Here is a 23,928-nt window from a genome sequence, read left to right as displayed (position 1 = left end):
ATATAACTTTAAAAACCGAAGGATGGAGCATCCACTAAGTATGTTGATATAAGGAAACATGAATAACAAAGAATGGACAAGTAAGCCAGATGATAATTTGCATGGGGTCATTAAAAAAGTAATATGATGCTGTATGTATCAAAATGATTAATTAAAATAGCTACTGTTAGTTATATTCATGTTAGATGTGAGCTTTCTAACAAAACATTAATTTATTTTAAAAGAGAGAAGTGTTATATGGAAGCATTTTGTAACCATGAACATAAGCTACATATCATCATAGTCTTCTTTTCAAAAGAAAAACAAAATGATTTCAACATAATTTTCCAAAATAACTACTTTTTGGGTTTGATGATTCATTTAATTCTAAATCCATATCTCTGTGCTATTCTCTAGCCCACATCTTATCCACAAAACTAGTTTGAGAGGTTTTGTCAATGCTTTACTAAAATCTAGTTAAATCTTATTTATAACTCTCCCTAATATATAACTAGGAACATTGTTAAATTGTCACACACACACACACACACACACACACACACACACATAAAAGTGAAGTTAGCCTGACAGGAATTGTTGTGAGCTTTCTGTTTTTGCTGAGGAATGGAGAGGATGACCTGTTTTTAATAAGGTTACATTATCTCTGTGTGATCACAGCTTCCCTTTCTAGCTATTCAATAACTCTCCCTTTAATAATATGTATTAATATTTTCAGGATCAAGGTCAACTCACTGGCCTATAGTTAGAGTCTCCTGCCCACCCTTTTTCTTTTCTTTTTTTTTTTTTTTTTTAGCATTTTGAGTCAGTATATGTTGATTTAAGTTGGAAGATCTTATTAAGTTCTTTGTATTTCAATTAACAATAACCATGCCTCTGTTAAACCTCATTGGTTATGATTCTGCTGCTCCAGAAAGGTTATCAAGTTCTTTGTAGAATTTATCTGCTTCCTCATCCTTTGCAACAAATGCCAGCATATAAACAACAATTTCAGATATTGCTCCCTTTGAAAATGTCTGCAATGAGCACAAAAATATATGAGAACTCTGATTAAATGATGTTTCTTTCACTTTGGTTGCACTACAAAACCAAATTTTCCATGTACTTCTGTGAGAAGAGCCCATAATCTTTTGTTTGCCCCTAAACAAGTCATGTCTCCTGTAGTTGAAACTTTTTTTGTGTTCATGTTTCATTTAAAGCAAAAAATAAGATTGAAGTGATTCATTCCTCAAGAAGTATGTGCTTTTCTTCATTATTGAATAAAGATTTCACATTTAGTCTACTAACAGCTAAGTTAATGTTTGTAAATAATCTAAAAATTGTGTGATTCCCAGAAGTCTATGATACACAGAGTTTAAGGGTGCTCTGTATTATTTTTCTTGGTCTTTGTCAACAAATTCATCACCAAGTAGCCAACCTTTTGAGGTTGTGACTCTCAATCTCTAGCCAGATTGGTATTTGAGAAATAGATGTTATTTGTTGACAGGACAAATGCAACGCCTTCCTTTCATTGCAGAAACTGAACTTTCCAAAGCTTATTCCCCATTAGAATAATCTTCAAGAATTTATTAAGTACCTAATATGTGCCAGACACTGTGCCAAGTGTTAGAGATACAGGTACAATGAATTAAACAATGTCTACTTGCAAGCCATAGTGGATAGAGTTTAGACATGGGGTTAGAAAGCCTTGAGTTCAAGTCCTGCTTCTGATATTTAGTAGTTTCATGATCTTTATTTCTAAAATCAGGGAATTGGACTGGCCTCTAAACTCCATTACAGCTCTACATCCGTGATTTTATAATCTCATAACTTCTCCAGGAAGTCTCATTTTTTGCCATGGTACTAAAGTTCTACACACTCCTAATGACATCCTGTGATTTCCCCTTTGAAAGACAAAGGAAATCAGAGTTGTAAAGTGAGATTGGGGGTGGCTTGGCAGGTGATATTCTAACATTCTAATTAGTCCCATTTTCACACCACAGAGACTCAAATGGTAATCCATACTTATGGTACTACTCTGAGGATCTGGATTCCCCTTAGAAAGGAAACACCTGGAGCTGCTCAACGGGCAACCCTCTTCCAAACAGAGCCACATCATTCCAAATAAATCACATTTATAAGAGGGTAAAAAACCAGCACCCTTGCTCTTCTGAATCATGGCTTTAAGTCCCTTGCCAACTTTAGGAATCATATACTTGATCCTTTTCTCCTCCAAAGAGCCTAGCTCTGACCAGGAACTGCCCTGCTTTTGATAGAAAGTCAGAACTCAGGACTCTAAAACTTGGAGTTGCTAGAGGCAAGACATAATGTAGATTATGCCTAGAAAATCCCCTTCATCTTTCTAGAAGGCTAGGTTTCAGGATCAAGTATTTCCTTCTCTCATAGGAGTCTAGATTCCAATCCCCTAAATTTTAGGGTTGTCTAGAGAGGAATGACCAGAGTGGGAAATCTCAATGCTTGTCCTTAAACTGAATTTCAGGAACTCTAACACTGGACCACATAGTAACCCTCTTCATGGCTGCCACAAAGATGAAAGCTTCAGTTCTTTTGTTATTATCCACACAAGACTAGTTACCAAAGTAATCTCAATGCTCCACCACTGTCCTAGGTATTAATTTAATGGAAAGCATTCTAACCTTTCTAAGTTATCTAAATTTCAGGTCACTTGGTTATACCTCACATCAGTTTTTGTAGCTACGAAATGAAAATCACATAGGCTCTAGTAAGGTGATAAAAATTATATTGAGCATAGAAGAGACCTTCAGAAATGATCTAATTAATTTATCTATGTTTAGTCAAGAGCACACTTAAATCATCTAGTACAAACTGAAATTTCCTGCATATTAAAGAATGAGAAAGAAGTAGAATCTATAACCACATTGTGTAGCCCATTATGCTGGTTAACAATCCTTTCTATCAGCAAACTGGTATTGAAGCTTTTTTCCTCTTATTCTTATTACAGAGAACAGCTGTTTCCCATCCCACGTGTAAGAGCCCTTTTTATATACCTGAAGGAGTGTTAGTAAAACACAGAAAACTCCCATATTTCCCTTCCCCATGAGGAATATTTCCAATACCTCCAACCCTACCTTATGTCTTTTTTCCCCTCGTACATTACTCATTTCGGTGGCTGCTCTCCAATCCCCACATGAGATCCTTAAACTCTTCTTAAAGAATAAAAATAAGAATAACTAACATTTGTATAGAACTTTAAGGTTTGCATAACCTTACATTTTCTCCTCAACAGCATGGGGAGGTGTATACTATTATTATCCTTATTTTACAGATTAGGAAACTGAGGCTGACAGATATTAAGTAACTTGCCCAGAGTCAAACAAGCTAATATGTGTCTGATGCTAGATTTTAACTTACCTTACTGACTTCAGTTTCAGCCATACCTTGCTTCTGATAAAATTTTCTCCAGCTTAATTTTCCCAGACTTTATCCTAGATTTTATTCAAATAAATATCAATTTAATAAACAGAAGTGTTGTTTTTGCCTAATGTCCAAAATATGTCAAACAGAGAAGATAATTTAAAAAGAGAAACTGGTTCTGAATCTGTCATGTTTCTCTTTTTCTTTAGTAGTTTGGCATTTCATTCTGTTGTTCAGATTAGGAAGAGATGTTTATATTCCCAGAATTGGTTGCATTTCAGTGGTTTAAATGTATAGCATTCAGAATCTAATAGAAAACAATATGAAACAATTGTTCTTTCTTAGAGTAGTGCTAAGTTTTGTCTTCTGGTTTAGCTAATAATATTTGAAAATATAAAATTACATGTATTTTTAGCTACAATATAAATGAAAGGCAGAATCAGTGTTTCATCAGTTGTATAACTGAACTTTGAATATGTGAAGGACATAATACTCCATGTAATGAAACCCTCAAAAATTTTCCAGCTTTTTTGTGACATGTAGAGTTTTAATACTGTCATAATTATTTTCCTTTGGTTAGTACACATCTGCTCTGACATATGATGGGGTGCTTGTGATGGCAGAAACTTTTCGCAATCTTAGACGACAGAAAATTGACATTTCAAGGAGAGGGAATGCTGGAGATTGCCTGGCCAATCCTGCAGCACCCTGGGGACAAGGAATTGATATGGAAAGGACACTCAAACAGGTAAACTGCTATTGTGTAAATCATATTTTACTCCCATTTCTTGCTCCACATGGTCCCAGGAAGACATTGAGGTATATAGTAGGATACACATATACACTGTGAATTTCCCTTTAATACAATTCAGTAAGAGTTCATTTTTGATAAATTCTCCAAATAAAAGAGAATGCCAAAACAGTGAAATTGGCCTCAGATACATTAAAATGAAGTATAATGTAACCTTGAGTCAAGTTTCTTACATTTCTTATATTTCTTACATTTTAAAATCAGATTTAATATATGCTCCTTTCTACTGAAATATTGAGAATGAAATATATTTTCAATTCCCTGAAATTTTAAGAACAAATGCTGCTTATTAAGAAAAGAGTAAAATGATAATTGAAGTAAAATAACCTTGAATGTACTTTTTTGTTATTTAGAAGCTAAATTTCAAAGAAACTTAGATTTAAATGATTCTTTGATTATTGAACTTTTAAAGTTTTAAAATGAGTGATAAGGGTCATAACAGGACACAAAAGGTACATTAGAGTCAGTTAATCTAGGTTGTTAGTAGATAGATGATTGACATTATGCAGTAAATTACAAGCATGAGTGTATTTTTCTGACTATATATGAAAGTGGTGCTAAAGGAGAATCACATAAATACAAAAGGAATAAAAATGAAAAGAGTAAATGAAATCTTGTTAAAACTTTTAAATGTGTTAAACTTCACAGAAGTTTCACAGAAAATTGCAAGTTCATGAAGTTTGCCACCAGTCAGTTCAATTATAGTCAATAATTTCAATGTTACAGCCTGAGCAGTCATGACTATCTGACAAATGAGCATATCTGTGGTTTTGTTTTGTCTTGTTTTCCTTTGATTCATAGGTTCGAATTCAAGGGTTGACAGGAAACGTTCAATTTGACCATTATGGACGAAGAGTCAACTACACAATGGATGTATTTGAACTGAAGAGCACAGGACCCAGAAAGGTGCGGTTTGAACAATGAAGAAACTGTGCTTTTTTTGGTCACAAATTTTATATTTCCATTTCTAAAAAAGGATTCCAACAAAAAAATTCTATTCAAATTTTCTTTTCTTTGTGAAGCTTACTTGTAATAATGCTTTTGGGAAATCTTCTGATATTAATTTCATTGTTTTAGCATAGTAACAGTCTTCAAGTTTGTAGTTATAAAGAAGTCAGGGAATTGTGACTTTTAGCTCTGGAAGGCAGGAGTAGATGGAAGCAAAAGGGGAGCAAGCAAATTCTAACTAAAAAGTAAGTTAAAACTTCCTAAAAATTAGACGTATCCAAAGTAGAATGTGATACTTTAACAAGTTTCCCAACGAAGATGGAAAACAACTTTGGTGATGTTGTAGATAAGATTAATCATCTAGAAAAGATTAGAGTTTATTATACATAAGCTCCATTTCAACTCTTATCCATGGTTTATTTTTAAACTCTGTGACCGATGTTCCAGTGTAAGTGGAATAAAACCATATTGTATATACTACCCAAAGAAACTCCATTATGTCTTTTTTTAAACTAAAAAAAGATAATAATGTGGTTGAAAAATTTGGGGAAAATAATGATATAAAAGAAGTCTAATTCTGAAAATGGACACATAATGTACATGAGGGGAGCACTTACATACTTGTATATATATATATATATATATATGAATATGAAATTGCTGTAAAAATTTAAAACAATATTGATCTCCACTTTAAATATGCAAGGGTGGTTTTAAATTGTTGGGTATTGAAATAGACAAATATCAGTGAAATAATTAGAAGCTATATGTTGTATTACTTCTTCCAGGATCTCTATGTAGGGGTTTTTAAATATTTTAGGTGCATACCTTTACTAAAGGCATACCTTATAAATAAATACATATAATTGAAAAATCAAAAAGTGAATATTTTGATTAACAAGAAGAATTGTTCTAATATTGGTGCTGGGATTAAAATGTGTTGCAAATAATTGCCACTTGGTATCTATGTTGCATTAGTCATATTTTTCCTAAAAGCTGTGCACATTCCCCGGATTGGAAATACACAAGTGGTTTTGAGTGGATATTTATTTCTGATCCATCGGACTGTGTATTTACCTTTCCAGTCTGATGAGTGTTATGAATATAAAGGGTTTTAAAGGGGCACAGGAATAGGCATGGTGAAAGGGGAGCAGAGCAGTGGAAGTCAAGATTCTAAAGATTCAAGTGGGGTGAAAAGAATAGGATCAGGCATTTCCAGTAGTAAGTGTTTCAGGAAGCTTTTGATTCCAGAGAATTGCATCACTCACCAGTGATTTCAGCAGTCCTCTATGGTGAGTGCCACACAATAAAGTCTTTTCTTATATGTCTGACTTTATTAGGCATTATTGCAATAGACCATTTTTGTAAGTTCAAAGTTTTGGATAAAAACAAACATAACATCATCACCTCCAAATGAATTAAGAAGTGAATTGTTTGAAAAGACACATTTGGGTCTATGTGAATTCAATTTTAGTTCTGCAAGCATCTATTAAGTAACTATTATGTACCTAACACTGTGCCAGGCTCAGAAATGCAAAGGACCAAAAATGAAAACCGGTTCATGTCCTCAACGAACATAATCCTTGAACGATCTTATAATTTGAGAAAGATATAGTGACAGATAAATATTTACTTTTTTTTTTTACTGGATCTGTGGTTTCATTAATGTAAAAACTCTTGGTAAGAAACTTCCTCCAAAAATGCAAATTGGCAATCTTATTTGTACCTTACACGCTTAACAACTTTCTTGAGATGCCAAAAGATTCAGGAACTTTTCCTGGGTCACACAAATAGTATGCAGCAGAAGCAGGGTTTGAACCCAAGTCTTTCTAACTTAGAGGCTATCTCTCTGTCCAAGTTTCTCAACCACTTGCTTACCAAGATCAAAATAATCTCATGTGCCAGCTTTGAAAAACATTATAACTGAGATATCTAGAGAACTTTTAGAAGTACAAGTAATGTTGTGCTCTAATACATAGGTAACAAAACACACTGCCTCCAACCACAACACTCCTCCATATTAAAATTAGAATTAGTGGGATTAAAATGTAATTGGAAAATATGTAAAAAAATAAATAAAAATACAACAAACACAGATAATGTTAACATGTAGTTTTTTAAGTCACCATGTGGCACACAGAGATCCTTATGAGCCATTTATGGCCACCTTCTATTTGTTTGACACCTATTCAATAGGACTAGAACAGTTTGAATGGAAGCAAAAGTTCTTACATGGGAAGTTATTACATGGGACCATGACTAATGATAGCTCATGTAAGAGCACCCAAGGAGTTTTCCATGGCACTGTAAATTAATCTGTTTTAGCTTAATATGTCAGTACTTCACAGGAAAGACCAAAGAAAAGACAGCATTCTATTGAGTTGACTGTTGCAATTCATAGAGTGCCCCCTGATTTTTTTTTCTTTCATTCCTGTGGAATGAAAAACCAACCAATGTACAAGAATTAATTAATCATCTAAGATAAACTAGACATTGTACTAAGCATTGTGCAAAACTTCAAAAATATTTGAAAGATATATTAATATGTTTTCCTGCCATAATCATTGTGGAACAGAGAACATAGGATTATAGGATCATGTATTTAGAGCTGATCAGACTTCAGAGATTGTCTCCTCCAACTTTTTTACTTCAAAGATGAAGAAACAGTCCCTGAGAAGTTAAGTGAAAATACCATCTTAACTCTTTTATGGATTAGTATATATTCTCAGCATCATTGTAATGTATATTAAATGTAATTTTAGATGTAGGATTATAAAATTGAAATGGCCAAAGACTGCCTTGCCTCTGAATTGGCTCAGGTTTTTCCATGAGAGTTCTTTTAAAAAAAAATTCTGATATGAGTTTTTCTTGTCATTTTTTTCTCTCTCAGTGCCCCCAAATTTTAGTCAATTAGAAGTTCCATTTAATAGAGGTTTTAGTGTATTCATATCTCTGTTGTTAAACTTGGAGACCAGTTTTAGGCTGTGCTTCTTGTCTTCCAAGACATCTTCCAGTATAACAGAATGAGACTATAATCATAAGTCCTTCTGAGTGGCATCCATCATCTGCTTTCTTGTGACTATGTTCTTAAAAGTATAAGACAAGCAAAGTAAAAGTAAAAAGACAAGCAAGATGTTCAGGGTGGCTTTGTAAAGTCAGCAGAGAGTCACTCACTGGCAATTAGACTGAAGAAGACTGAGTTTGTATTTCTGCCTTTCCTTGAGACACCTTATATATAGCTAAAGATACCACTGTAGAAACAGAACTAAAAGCAATCCCTAGAGGCTGCTAACTCAGCAATACCCAGACATTATTCACTGACAGACAAAATAAAGAGCCATAGCAAGAGCAGCATGTGATTGGAAAAAGTAGCTGACTAAGTGTGGTGCCAACATAGTGTCTCTTGCAGACTAAGCTAAAGGTCTATGGCATTTTTTTGTTCAATTTATTTGGTATGTGCTTAATACTTAAAGGTGCCAAAAGCAGCATACCCAAATCATTAAATGCTTCATAAAACATATTTGACTAAGTGTCAAGAAACCACAGTTCTAATCTCAACTTGGCAACCAATCAGTGGAAGGAATGCTGAATGTAGTATCAAAAATGTGGAGGTTGAAACATGGCTCTTGTTCTTAGGATTTGGATAATGTTATTTAATACCTCTAGACCTAAGTTTTTTCATCTGTAAGATGATGAGGTTGGACTAGTTGAGCTCCTCTAGCTTCAAAAATTCAGTGATTATTTCTATAACACACTGAACATCCAGTAGCAAAGGAGTAAAGTCATGGAAGATACTTAATCACGCTATTTATTGCATCGGAGCCTGGTTGGCTGAAATCCGGGACATCATGGTATGAATGACTTCATACAGCTACAGCTAGAGCTGAGTGATGCTGGTTTTGCTCCAGGCTGCCAAAATTTAGAGGGCATTCGTAACATTTATACTCCCTGTGCTGTTTAGAAACCACTGAGCATAGCACTGAATAAAAAAAAATAAAATTAAGGAGAACCCTCCTGAGGAAATATCCCCAAGAAAGGCTTTGCTACATTCTGATTTCCTCATCTTCCACATGAATTGCCATAGGTATCATAATTGCTTATTATCCTTCTACAGATCAGTTTTTAGACACACTGTTTTATCTTATCATCACGACATTTCCTAAATTACCTCATTTTAAAAATTCAATATTCCTGATAGAATACCTGAATTGTTATGTTGCGGCAAATTAATTTAACACGACAGCAGACCAATCCAAATATACAAAACAGATATGCATACATACATCATGGCCAGAAAGAAGACAGGAAGGATAGGAAGGAAAAATGTATAAGAAAAAGTTAAGATTTTTCAATAATCTTGTAGTGACTTTCACAGCCACATCAGAAGGAATCTGTAGTCAGAAATATAATGTTCAGTTTTTTTTTAAGATATCATTCAGTTTGTGAGGCAAAGAGGGTGAAAGCAGTAGGCCCTGGAAAGAAAAACAAATCAGCCAAGCAACTTGAAACAACATGTACCTTGGGCAGGAAGGAACAGCAGGTCACACTGACTTTTCAGTCCCATATAAATAGTCATACTGCCAACAATAGAATCTTGAACCGAAAAGACAATTATAAATTTTATGCAACAAGTACAAAGCTAAATGAGACTGGACAGAAAAGAAAATGAATGATAGATGAGTGAGATAATAATAAGTAACAAAAAAGTCTGGTAGGGTTTCCTGAAAAGAATTATTTCCTGGAATATTTGAAGCATGATTTTAACAGAACTTGAAGCTTGAGAAGAAGTTACAGAGCAAGTTGGGAAAGTGATACACAGTAGATCTTTACAATCAGATGGCATTAATCTACATATCTTGAAAGAAATATGAAGTATGAAATAGGAGGGACCGATCTGTCTCTGCATTTCTATAGCAACTACCAACTTGGGCATTCTGTCAGGAACATTAAGCTTTAAAAATGAGCTACCTTAGGAAATGCAGTTATGGTGAGGCTGGGCAATATGTCTGAAAAGTGAGCAATCATTCTTATAAATTGAAAACTTGCTGACATGGGAGCTATCTTGGAAAGCAGATCTTAGAGACAACCTATCCGTTTGTCTGACTTTCTTTTCTATGAAAATTGATTGAGAGTCTAATTAAGCCAACTAGGTATTTCTGAAGTCCCAGCTCCTAAGAACTGCTGAAGTTTCTTGAGTACCAAGGACACAAGGAGAAATGGTGCAGTCCTACTCTGGCTCTGTGTCAAAGGGCACAGAGACAATGAATTGATTCCAAGATCTGCTTAGGACTCAAATCTGGAACTAACCTAGAAAAGGAATAAACTTCTGAGGGCAACTGTAAATCAGAACAGGCCTCCAGAGGGGATTTCCCAGAGCCTCAGAAAGATAGGAGTAAGTACAATGGCCCTAGCACCTTTATCCTAGGTTATTTTTGCACATATGCTTGCCTACCTTTCTCTCTGCTGAGGGACCAAAAGAAATGCAGGCTTGCCCAGGCCCCCCCCCCCCCCATTATTTACTGATTCAAGTACCTGAAGTCACTTTTCACTTATTTGCATGGCTCCATGTTTAATGAAGGTAGGCAACTGCTGAAGGTGATCCTTCAGGAAAGTTGTACACGTTACTAGGCCTCCCCTTCAATGCTGACATAGATTCTAAGTTCACTTTCTTTTCTTGCAATGATGCCCATATTTCTAGTCTCCAATGGTTCTCCAATCCAGTTACTTAAGTTTCTTTATAACCAAGCAAGCCCGTGAGAAAATGGAGAGGCATACATATAGAGAGCCCCCGAACTTCCCTCGTTCTCTTGAGAGCTCCTGGCTGAACATGAGAAAGGATCAGGTGTGTTGTTTCCTTATTTTAATTGACTGCCCTTCAGAAAAGTACTTCCATAGTATAAACATGTCTCTTCTATTTTAAAATAGAGAATATCAAGTTGTCTCCAACATTTGGGAATGGTTCTAGAAAAAAAACACTAATTTTAAAGCTGTCCAGTGATAGAAACTCATTCATGGAGAGTAATTGCTTTTGTATCAGGGTCTGAATATAGTAGGAACTTCATCAATGATGAGACAACATCTGCATGGCACCCCCACCCTTGGAATGTAGTCAGCACCACAAAATCCTGTTATCTGGGTCGTGGTCCTACCCAAGAAATAGCTGTCAGGAAATGACTGATAGTTTTCCTCCAAGGAAAAGTATAAAGAGAATGGTCTCAAAGGCAGAAGTACCAATAAATCAGGTTGTACACAATATTACTGAACAAAAGTCAGATTTTTTTTTAGATGATTCACATGGACAGCTATATATCAGCAAGCTGCTAAATTAGTATTAGCCATAATCATCACAATAAGTATCAATGAAGGTTTTCTACTGTATAACTTCATCATGGGAAGGGAAAGATATAAGTACTTACATAGCTCTTCCTATGCTCCAGATACTGTGATAAGCATTTTATCTAATTTGAGTAATAAGCATATTATCTAATTTGACCTTGGTAACAATCCTATGAGGTCGATGCTATTGTTACTCCCATTTTACAGTGGAAGATACAGACAAACCAAAGTTAAGTGACTTGCCCAGAATCATACAGCTAAGAAGTGTCTGGGGTTGGATTTGAATTCAGATCTTCTTGACTCAAGGCCTAGCACCTAATCCATGATACCACCGACTTGTCTTCTACAATCATCATCGTCCCTAAGATTTATTAACTACCTATTATGTGCTAGCCTCTTTATAATTATTATCTCATTTGGTCCTCACTAAAACCCTTATAGGTAGGTAATATTATTATCCACATTTTACATATAAGGAACCTGAAGCAAATAGTAGTTAAGTGACTCGCCCAGGGTCACATAGCTATTAAGTATTTAAGATCAAATTTGAATTTAGATCTTCCTGATGCCAGGCCCAGTGCTCTATCCACTGTACCACCTTGCTGCCCATGGATACACAAATACATGCATACACAAACACATATCATACAAATGTAGGATAAACAACTCAGTGCAATGCATACTAGGACAGCTTTAGAGTCATAAAGTCTTCCATCTAAATCCTGCCTCTAAAAATTATCTACTTGACCCTAGAAGGATTTCACATGTCGTCTTGCTATTTGATAAATTCCAGTAGCTCCCTATTACCTGGAGGATCAAACATGAAATCCTCTCACATTTAAAGCCTTTCACAGCCTAAACTCCTCCAGTTTTTCCAGTCTTCTTAAACATTACTTCCCTCCACAAAATCTGCAATCCAATGTTACTGGCTTCCTTGAAAAAGACATTCTATTTCCCATTTCCTGAATTCTTACTGGTGGTCCCTATGTCTGGAATTCTCTCTCTCCTCATCCTTGCTTCCTGACTTCCCTAATTTGCTTGAAGTCCCAGCTAAAATCCCTCTTTCTGCAAGTAGTCTTTCACTATTACACTAATTACAAGTTCCTTCCCTTTGAGATTATCTCCAATTTATGCTGTATTTGCCTTTTTGTATATGTTTGCATTCCTTGAGAGCAAGAATTTTTTTTTTATTTTCTTTGAATTCCTAATACTAAGCACAGCACCTAGCACACAGTAGGTGCATAATAAATACTTGGGCAAGTCACTTAACAGCTCAATGTCCCTGGCATCTCTGAAAGTCCATTAGTTACAAAGAAGTTGTGGATAAGTGGAAGAGTTTCCACATTAGGACACACCGATGCAGAGTGATTACATATGCAGAACAAAAGCAAATAAATCTATGTGTACTTTATATTGCCCCTATCTTACTAAGTTAATAGAAGGAAAATGCCTTTCAGATTTAAATAACAATATATTGATGAGTTCTTTATTTTTGTAGTTTTTATCACTGTGACCTTTGTATAGGTTATAGTACCTATTTCTAACATTCTTGCAGGCTCTTCCTTTGGTTCTGCAATGCTTTAGAAGCTTATTGGGAAATGTAGTACCCCCAAAACTTTTGGCACAAAATACGAAATCCAAACCAGTAGAGCAGATTTCTATATTTATTAGAGAAGTGAGTTTTTCAGAATCACATCCATCAACTTGGAAAAAATGAGTAGTAGGCACTGAATATAAACCTTTGGGGGGGGTACTAAAATAGTACATTATACTACTCTTAGAAGGATTGTCTAAGGAATATTCCCTTTGAATCTTACCTCCTCTTATAAAAGATGTGATTTTTTTTTTATCCTCTGCATTGAGGTAGGGATCAGAGAGGATTCATTTCTCAGTCTGGTAGGATGCTCTTAACCACAGATACTCTGTGTATTCTCCATTCGTCTTTATCAGTACCAAAATGGCATTAGCAGGTTTCTTCAGCTGCAGAAAATGCAACTAACTCTATACAACATAACACTTTAGAAACAGAACAACTGAGATGTTGAATAAAAGATAAGCATGGACTTCAGTTTTGACTCTACGGTACCCTGAATATTCAGTGAAATGTTCCTGGGGAAAATATTAATAGATCGACACCAGAGGAAACAGATGCCAATTGTGAAGCAGGAAACCCCCCACTGATTAGTAAAGTAACTAGCTGTTATTTATAGATTTTAAAACACACCTTTTCAAAAAGTATAATTCACCATTTCTGAACCAATTGATTTATGACAGATTCAGTAGGAGAACAGGAGGGAGTATCAACGAATGAGCAAGATGTAGTGTTTTGTATAAATTAATGATTTTTCCCTCAGAGAACAAGTATAAAATGAATATTGATGCTAAATCCAGGATGATACATCTACATCTTAGAAGATTCTGAAAAGGAAACAGACACAATGAGAAGTGACAGGTAGAGAACTGGACTTGGAATTGGGAAGGCAGGTTTTGAATCCTGCCTCAGACACTTAAAAGTGTGTGACCCCAGATAAGTCATTTAACTTCCCTCAGGCTCAATTTCCTCATCCATAAAGTGGGGATAATATTTTGTAGCATTTATGTCACAGGTCATTAAGAAATTCAAAATTAGAAATTGAAGACTTCTCATTCTGTGGTCATCCCCAAATTATTCACCATTTTTCCTTGACATTATACCATTAAACAGTTTATCCATAATTAATCAGATCTCTGTCAGAAAATGTGCAGACACATATGCAGAGAACTCCAAGATTTGCCTATTTGGGAGCCCTATTGTACCTGAACTTATTCTAGGGTGAAGCTTAGAGCCATTGGGCAGGGGGATCTAACTACTTCCCATACAGGGGTAGGAGTCAGGATGTGTGAGGCATTGGGCAATATCCACTCATTCAGAATGTATTTCAATTCTACTAACATTTATTATCTACTATTTACCTGGCATTGTTCTAGGAACTAGTAACAGAAAAAACAAACAGTCCAAGGACCACAAACAGTTTATATTCTAAGTATATACAAAGTTTATGTGACTATATTTTAGATTTCAATGGACTAGGGAACTGTCTCTACCAATGCAGATTAGCACCTACTTTTCTTTAATAATATTTTATTTTTCACAATTGCATATAAAAGTAATTTTTACCATTCTTTTTTTTAAATTTTGAGTTACAAATTTTATCCATCCCTCCATTTCCTCCTCTTCCCTGAGAGGGTAAGCAATTTTATATCAGTTATGCACATACAATCTTGTAAAATATTTCCATATTAGTCATTTTGTGCAATAAGACTTGAGAAAGGGAGGAAGGAAGAAAGGAAGGAAGGAAGGAAAGAAGGAAGGAAGGAAGAAAGGAAGGAAGGAAGGAAGGAAGGAAGGAAGGAAGGAAGGAAGGAAGGAAGGAAGGAAGGAAGGAAGGAAGGAAGGAAGGAGGGAAGGAAAAACATTATGCTTCAGTCTGTATTCAGACAACATCATTTCTTTTCTGAAGGTAGATAGCATTTTTTATCATGAGTTTTTTGGGATTCTCTTTGATCATTGTATTGCATTGTGAATAGCTAAATCTTTCACAGTTCCTGAATGCACAATATTGCTGTTAACTGTATGCATTGTTCTCCTTGGTTCTGCTCACTCACTTTGTATCAGTTTGTGTAAGTGTTTCCAGGTTTTCTGAAATCATCCTATATGTCATTTCTTATACCACAATAATATTACATTATAATCATATACCACAAGTTATTCATCCATTCCTCAATTGATGGACATCCCCTCAATTTTAATTCTTTGCCAGAACTAAAAGAGCTACTGTAAATATTTTTGTACATAACATTCTTTTCTTTTTTTTATCCCTTTGGGATATAGACCTAGCAGTAGTATTGCCAGATTAAAGGGTATGCACAATTTTATAGCCCTTTGGGCATAGTTCCAAATTAGCACCTACTTTTGTAAATTAGTTTTACAGAATTTCCTAGTGCACTGAGAGATTAAGTGACTTGTTCTTCTTCACACAACCAGTAGATATCAAAAGCAGATTTGAACCCAGGTCTTCCTGATATTGACTTTCTATCCACTAACCCATGTTGTCACAAAAATATATACAGAATAAACATAAAGAAATTAGGGGGAAGACTAAGTGGGAAGATTAGGAAAGGCCTGTTTTCTAATAAGTGTTAGCTAAATTCTGCATTGACAAAGATAAGGACTTTGTACAGCAGAGGTGAGGAGGGAGAGAATTCCTGGCTTAGCGTATCTCACGGCATGGAAGTGGGAAGTACATTACCATGTGTGAGAAAGAGCAAGTAGGACTGTTTGGCTGGAACATGGTGAGTAAAGGGAAGGGAGTAAGGGATGTCAGTTTGGAAAGATAGGTTGGAATTAGGTTGTGGAGGGTTTTAAATTTCAAATAAAAGATTTTAGATTCTAGAGAAAATAGGGATCCACTAGAGTTTCATGAGTAGGGAAGTGACATGGTCAATCAAATTTTTTAGTAAACACAAAATTTGTTAAGACACAGAACCATGAAGCAGAACATACAGAGATTAGTATCTGAACTCAAGAGAAAGACTGTCTAATAGAAATTCTGACCCCAAGATGCAAGACAGTAGACAAAGATGCTGAAGTTGCACTCATAGGATCTAAGTGCCAATTCTGCCACTCACTACATGTGTGAACTTGGGCAAATCATTAAACCTCTCTAGGTATAATTTCTTTAATTCTTCCTTATTCTTCTTCTTGTATCTAGTCTCTTTTCCCTTCAATCCATCCTCTATACAGATGGCAAAATGTTCTTACTTATGCACAGGTCTGAAAATGCAATTTTCTTGATCAAACACTTTTAATAATTTTATTCCCTATGGAATAACAATATTCAGACTCCTTAGCCAAGGTACTCAAATCCTTCCCAATATGATTTTAACCTACTTTTTCCACTTTCTTTCAGACTTACTTTAAACTCAAGGGGATTGGAATAGTTGACTTTAAGGTTCTTTCTAGCTCTAGATATATAAACTAAAAAGTTAGGCTTTGTAACAAATTACTTGCTGTCTCATGGAGGAGTAATGGAAAAGATGGCAGGAGAGAATTTGGAACTCAAAATTTAAAAAAACAAATATTTTTTAAAAATTACATGTAATTGAAAAAACTAAAATATTTTGTTTGAAAAAAAAAGTTTAGTCTAAATTATGTTCCATTCAAAGAAACCTATTAATAACAGAGGAAAGCAAAATTCTATGAAGGGACAATTTTTAAGGAGCTTAGGAGGCATGGGCATTATTCTTCATTCAACCACTAGCTGCACAAGCTGTCTTTTTGAGCATTTGGACAATGTATTTGCCACACCTCCTCTTTGCTTAGTTAACTTCAGTTGCAATGGCAGGAAGGAAGAGATATAAGTTGTAACTACAGATTTCATGAATTTCCAGTTCATCTATTGCCAGATCTATGAGGTCTGCTGGTTAGAGGAGTGGAGCAAGGCAATGGGAGTCTAACTCAAAGTCCAGCAAGATTTTCTATGCAAAATGGTGATGCAGAAGACGGCTGAGAAATAAAGAGAAAGATGCAAAATAGACATGTCTAAACAAACCAAATGGTGACTTTTCACTGGCATTAAGCTAAGGAATACAGGTTTAAAGTGCGAAAAAGTGGCAAAGTAGCAGCAGCACCAGTTTGGGGTGGGGCGGTGTTAAAGAAATATAGGAAATTCATTTGGGCTATATGCATAGCTGTAGACATTATGCTTTTTCAGGGGATACTGGGAGCCATTTGCTTTCCAAACTTCCTTTGTCCATGGAAGGGCAACAAACCTCCTTAGACATGTAGTCAGGTGTTGTGGCCTTAGAAAATGTCCAGATAATTTTCCTGTTTATATAATATGCTGACTCATTTAAGATTACTAAAGGTAGAACCAAGATGTTTTTGCTTTATTCTTTAAATGTCAACCAAGAATTTTGAATTTGGTGAAAACATCTTTTCTTTGCTTCCTCATTTTTGAATGATGATACTTCAGGCTAGCTTTGTAAAATAAGTGAGATCAAATGTAGATCAAATAAAATAATATGTGTAAAGCACTTTGCAAACCTTAAAATTCTATGCATTCATTAGGTAATATTATTATTTCTCTTATTAACAAGGAAAGAATCCATTTACAATAGCAGTAACCCATGAAATTAACATTTTATTCATATGTCTAAAAAGTTACATGAAACAAAGATAACTCTTAAAGGATTTGTCAATAGATCTAATAAAAATAGGTGGAAAGGACTTTAATATGCTTTGTTCTTCTGTTACATTTATTTTGTTTTTTATTATAATCTATATCTGAGGAAGAACTATAAGTGAATTGCTGGAAACAAGCAGATGTTTATATTCTCTGATGTTAGTTATGTTGTAGGTAAGAGAAATGGCATAAATCAAATCTCTTGATTTCAAGTCCTTTCATGAAGAAAGCCTCTACAAATAAAATGAAGAAATGTGATCTAGATGACTTCTAGAAAGATTCATAGAAGATTTAATTGTGTCTAAAGATTATAAATTGATGGATTAATGGAAATCTAGGGATAGACTAAATATCTATACTCTATAGCTAGTACAATGTAGAATCATAAGATCATAGAGTTAAATATGGAGATCTTTGATATCATCTCGCCTAACACCCTCTCTTTACAGATGAAGAAGTTGAATTCCAAATACCTGGTGTGACTTGCCCAAGGTCACACAGAAAGTAACAGACATGATTCTAACCCAGATCCTCAGATTCTAAAAACCTGTGCTCTTTTCAGTATATTATACTACCTCTCCTATATCTGGGCTACCATGTGAAGTGATAAGCTCTTCAATTATGAAAGAGTTTAAAAAGAAACTATGATAAGTCTAAGGAATATTGTAAAGAGGATTCCTTCATTATGTGGAAAATTATACTAGATGCCCTTCAAAATCTCTCCTTAATTTTGAAATTCTATTGTCTATGATGAAAGACAGAGATAGCTAGAAAAGGGAGAAAATGGAACTCATAAATCATACTAATCACAGACTTTCACATTTGGAAGGTCCCTCACACACAGGCCATTTAATCCAATCAGTATTTGGAAAAGAATCTCTTCTGTAGTGTACCTGACATACATAAAATATAATTGGCATATATATATATAAATAGATATACATGTATATAAAACATGTAAATGTACAGACACACACACACACACACATTTGCCAGTAAAATATTAGCCAAATAGATATTTTCAAGTCAATTTTGCATGAGGTTGATTGTAAATGTATTCTTTTTTAATATCAATGATTTACAGAAAATTAGAACATTTCATTTTTCAAAGCAAACATTAAATGAGAATTTAACACCTTTACAATTATCCCATTAAAATGAAAGTATTGCCAACATTTTCATTCTTACAAATTGTATTCATAATGTCTTTAGCCCTCTAGATAAGATATGCATATTCAGTGGTTAATTCTCTTTTTACTGTTTTCGAATTGTCCATAAAATTGTCTTTAATTTCAAAATATTGAGTGAACAGGCCTTTACTGTATGACAATATTTTGAATTTAAATGTCATTTTTCCTTTTTTACAATTCTTACCATTTTGCTGACTGAAATTCCTGATTAAAAATCTCTGCAATCCATCTCCCATAGAGGTGCTAAACCAGGGGTGGAGAATCTGTGGCCTTGAGGCCACATGTGGTCCTCTAGGTTCTCAGGTGTGGCCCTTTGACTGAATCCAAACTTCAAAAAAGGAATTTGTGAAAGGACTTCATTTGAGGATCTAGAGGCCTCAAGGCCACAGGTTCCTCACCCCTGTGCTAACCTAATCCTCCTAAGGTGTAGGACTTACCATGTCACTATCCTCAGTGAAGTCACATGTCTCCCTATTACCTCTAGGATCAAAACTCAAACTCCTCTCTGGCATTTAGAGCCCTTCGTAACCTGTCTCCAGACTGCTTTCCACATCTTTTACACTTCAATCCTTTTGCACACTGCTGTCTAGTGAAACTGGCCCTGCTAGTCTTTGTATAAAACATTCCATTTCCTATACCTGTTCTTTCACACACTGTCATCTGTGACTGGAATACATTCCTTCCCCTTCGAACCTTTTGCTTCCTTTAAAACTTAACTCAACCAACTCCATGTGACATTTTCCGATCCCTTCATCCTCCCCCATAAATTTCCTTGTATTTATTGTGCATATAATCACATGATAGATATTTTCCTGTCATAGAAAGTAAGCCTTTGAAGGTAAGAGGTGTTTCATTTTTGTGGTTGTTTTTCTATACTCAGCACCTGGCAAAGTGCCTGACAGATACTAGTTAGTTCAGGCAAATCATTAATTGCTATAGCTAAGAGACAGTCATTCCTCCTTGATTGGTACTGATAGGCACCAGAATTACAAAACAGTTGATATAAAATTAAATTCCTGCTTTCTCTGTACTTTTAAAAATCTGCCTTTTTCTGAGATCCAACGATTTATTATTTTAATTTTTGTTCTAAAATTGTTCGCATTATATTTTACAGGTTGGTTATTGGAATGACATGGATAAACTAGTTCTGATTCAAGATGTGCCTACACTTGGCAATGAGACTGCAGCTGTTGAAAATAGGACAGTTGTTGTAACCACAATCATGGTAAGTTTTTGTCTGTGTATTTATGATTCCTTTCTGTTGGGAGACTAATAATCTTCCAGATAGGGTTAATGGGGAGGGTCAGAGTTGTACCTTAGTGGTTTATTTTACTTATAATATATTTTCATTCGAATCTATTTGTTCCCAAGTTTGAGTCAACTCATTCCTTTTATTTGTATTGTCTTTTGTTCTGTCATTCTCTGTAATAATATTGAAAATTTAAAATGGATGCAGTAAAACTCTAGATGAAAATCTATAAAATGCACAGATCCCTAAAAGACAAAACAGCTGAAAAGTCGATAACAAAAATTCAATACCTTCAGTATTTCTGTAGTGCTTTTAAAACATCAATATAGTAGCAGCTTTTAGTGCTCAAAACTATCATTTTCAGGTAGTTTAATCATCTATAAGGATTTGCATTATCTGATTATAAGGCTAGAGAAATCAAATCTGTACATTTTAATGAACTTATTTTATATAAGTGTTTCTTAAAGCCAATTTGCTTAGTTTCATATTTATTTTTTAATGTTAAAATAGTTAACTTTTCTTCACTGGTTATTTTTCTCATTGACCAATCCATACTCATGCCATTGTTCATTGACTTGCTCTTGGGAATTGAGCAAAATGCAGCTGCTTCATTATGTCGCTTCATAAAATGAGAAATTCTCTTGATTTCAAAGCTCCTTTCCTCAAAGAGAGCCTTGTGAAATTACCTTTTAAATAATAGACTATCTTACATTTTTCCTTTCTGAAGTCAAACATGCCCTTTAGAGTGAATGCTTGTCAAAGCAGACCAGCAATGGGTGACCTTTACCTGTCTGGTTTTAAAGTTTTACATTTCAGCTTGCTGCACTTTTCACCTGTCTCATTAGACAAGATATATATTTTTAATCATTTATGGGAACAATCTACCTTAAATGAGATGGAAACATATTTAGGTAGCTTAGTGTTTTTCAGTAAGGTTGACCTATTTCCTAAACTGATCTTGGAGTGAAATAGGAAAATACTGGAAAATGCTTTAGTGACACTGTCATGGTTTCACTGTGTTGCAGTTCCCTCTGTGTTACATCACCAGTTAGAGATGTAATATGTCATGTCATTGATTTCAAGATTATCTTTCGAGGATGCAAATCAACCAACAGCAATTGTGTTTGTGGCAATGTGAGATATGTAACTTCTATCCTAACTATAATATTTGCATGGACTTTAAAAGCCATATATATATTTCTTTTCCTAAAAAAGACCCAGTAATGGAAAAATCATACTTCAGTACAGTCCTCCTCTTTTCAGCCTCTGATGAAGAATCCTATTTTAAGAAATTGATCAAGAAAGAAAGAGTTCCACGATGCTGCGAACATTCCTAACTAAGGCTCAAGTCTTATTCTCCAATATAGTAAACTTAAACTAATTTTTCTGTGGATTATGGTTCTTCACTGGATGACCAGGCCCTCGACCACCAAAAATAAAAAGTTCTGTGACCATGATGAATTATCTAAAACAGATGAAGAATTGACCTTCATCCTTATCAAGAGAAGAAATGGATGTTGACTGGGAATCATTTAGTTAAAAGTTTCTATCATCCCCATGTCTTTAAATGAGGTCACTGTACATTCATTATGTATATATGCCATTCATAACTACAAGCATAGATAAAACAAGTAAATACATATGAATTTGTGATTGTTTCCTGATCAAATACAATCTTTAAAAAACTCACACTTTTGAAATTTTGCCTGTTTTGTCTGCAATGAAGCATTTTAATGTGCTTGATAATAATTATCTAAAGAATGTCCTTTGCATCCCTATTGTTCAAGGGACTACAGTTATAATTCTAAAAGCCGAAAGGCTAAATGATTTTTGCCCAGCATGTTTAGATTTCCTTGCAGCATGTCACCTGTAAGTAAATAAAAAGTAATTAAAAAAATGCAAGTGTCTTATCTATATGTGTATATAGTACTACCTTTGTATAAATTCTGTTGATTGGCAGTACTACCATCGTTGCTGTTTGAACATAGTGCAAGACGAATGTTTCTCTATATATTATTCATTCTTGAAATATATTTAGTGCTCACAAGGTAATAACCAAGTCAACTACAGGTAATATTCTATAATGGACACTTCTGAACCCATAGAATTGGCCCCTGTATTTTACTTTTGTTGAAAACGTTATCCAGGGGCCTATAACATCTCCCATACCCTTCTTCATATTGAAGGAAATACAGTTCTATGAAGATGAATGAAATATTGAAAAACCACATTATTAACCCCTCAAATTCTATTGAAAACCACCTAAGAAAGATGTTAATTTTTCTTTTTTTAATGAGTAAGACACATATCTAGCCATTTTAAGAAATTAAAGATTATATCGCATGGCCAATTTTTTTCTGAAATACTGTATGCAGTCTTACTACTCGTCTTTTTGCGTTTCCCTTCTGTATCTCATTTGTGTGCTGTACTGCTAGATAATGCTATTGTTAAATAAAAATTATTGAGAAATTAGCTGTTGTACTCAAACAAAATGTGGTGTTTAGCTTTTTATACTTCTAAAATATCATCCTTGGTCAGAGTACGATGTCAGTTGTTATCTACAATGGGGCCTTCATTTTATTACCTGGCTGGAACATCTGAGAATGGATGATGGACAGATCTCAAGTAGTCATGTTTTCCTAAAAGAAGTCTTCTTCTAAGACGTCCTAAATTTTAAGTCTAAAATATTATAAAATTGCAACTTTTAAAAGTTGTGACTAATATTTATGTAACACAAAATGACAAGTTTTGTAAGTTTTGATCCCACATCTGGGGAAGTAGGCATCATTTCATCATGGAATGTTAGAGCTAGAAAAGAGCTTAGAGATGATCCAGTCCAACTCCCCACCACTAGCACCACCCATGGCCACCATTTTAGAAATAAAATAAAAATCAAAGATATAAACTAACTTGTCTCATAAGCTGTAATTAAGAGAGCAGGAATTCAATTTAGCTGAAATCAGGGTGTGGGAGGGAGAGAACAGGAAAGACTACTGGTAATCTCAAAGTACTCTCCTTGTGAGATGATTTGTCCTCTTTAGGGAAAATGAGCTATGACAGCCAAATCCTTCCCTCCACCTCCAGTTTGACTCAATGTAAATTATTTTTATGGAAAGTCTGTACACTAATTCATCATAATCTTGAAATGAAGTAACATGGAGCAAAATGCCATGAAATCAAAAGTAATGGTCTACAATTTTCTAAAATCAAAATTAGCTCTGAAGATGTTTAAATAATACAGTTTGATATAGTTTTATCTCATCTACATAATGTATTTTTATTTGAACATAGTAGATACTATGTAAGTCACAATATCTCCACATATTGGTGGAGATAATCATTCTTCTTAACTATCAGCTCTTCTAGTATATTAAAGAAACTCCTTTAGCTTTCAAACAAGCCAACCTTGAATGAACCTAGAATTGAAATAGGCCTACTTTTGTCTGAATTGGATTTTTTTAAAACTTAATTTCCACTTCTAAGCATTTTCCCACTGAACTTATAGGATTGTAATAAAATAAGTTATTTATATCTATCAGGATGCTTTTCAGGCAGGCGGCAATTTCCATAGCAAATAATCAATGATTTTAAACTGACAACTGATGCAAGTGAATCTTTCATCATTTTAACTGCATTCAAATCATGTTCTAGGCAATTGCAATGATTGCGTTGTGTGGCATATATGAAATCATGCTGGTAAGGTCCCTATTTCAACAGCTTAATACTTAAATAACTATAATTTCCAGTTTGACTTTTTCATGGTATATGCTTGTAATGTATGTGAATGGAAGAGAGTGA

General features: G+C 34.6%; 1 protein-coding gene across 5 annotated transcripts in view; it reads left to right on the top strand.

The window, feature by feature from the left end:
* Positions 1 to 23,928, top strand: part of GRIA4 (glutamate ionotropic receptor AMPA type subunit 4) — a 456,325-nt gene that overhangs the window by 354,961 nt on the left and 77,436 nt on the right. For 4 of the 5 annotated variants that reach the window (XR_011967457.1, XM_072611221.1, XM_072611222.1 and 1 more), the window contains exons 8-10: positions 3,953 to 4,120; positions 4,985 to 5,089; positions 19,996 to 20,106. Coding sequence is in view for 4 of the 5 variants with exons in the window: in XM_072611221.1 (XP_072467322.1) it covers positions 3,953 to 4,120; positions 4,985 to 5,089; positions 19,996 to 20,106 (384 nt within the window). In the remaining variant the exon portion in view is untranslated. Of the gene's footprint in view, positions 1 to 3,952; positions 4,121 to 4,984; positions 5,090 to 19,995; positions 20,107 to 21,393; positions 22,623 to 23,928 lie in introns of those variants that run through there. The other variant, XM_072611224.1, reaches the window with a different exon arrangement.

Source organism: Notamacropus eugenii, chromosome 5 (genome assembly GCF_028372415.1).
Source record: "Notamacropus eugenii isolate mMacEug1 chromosome 5, mMacEug1.pri_v2, whole genome shotgun sequence".
Lineage (NCBI taxonomy): Eukaryota > Metazoa > Chordata > Mammalia > Diprotodontia > Macropodidae > Notamacropus > Notamacropus eugenii.
This window is presented reverse-complemented; position numbering and strand designations above follow the sequence as displayed.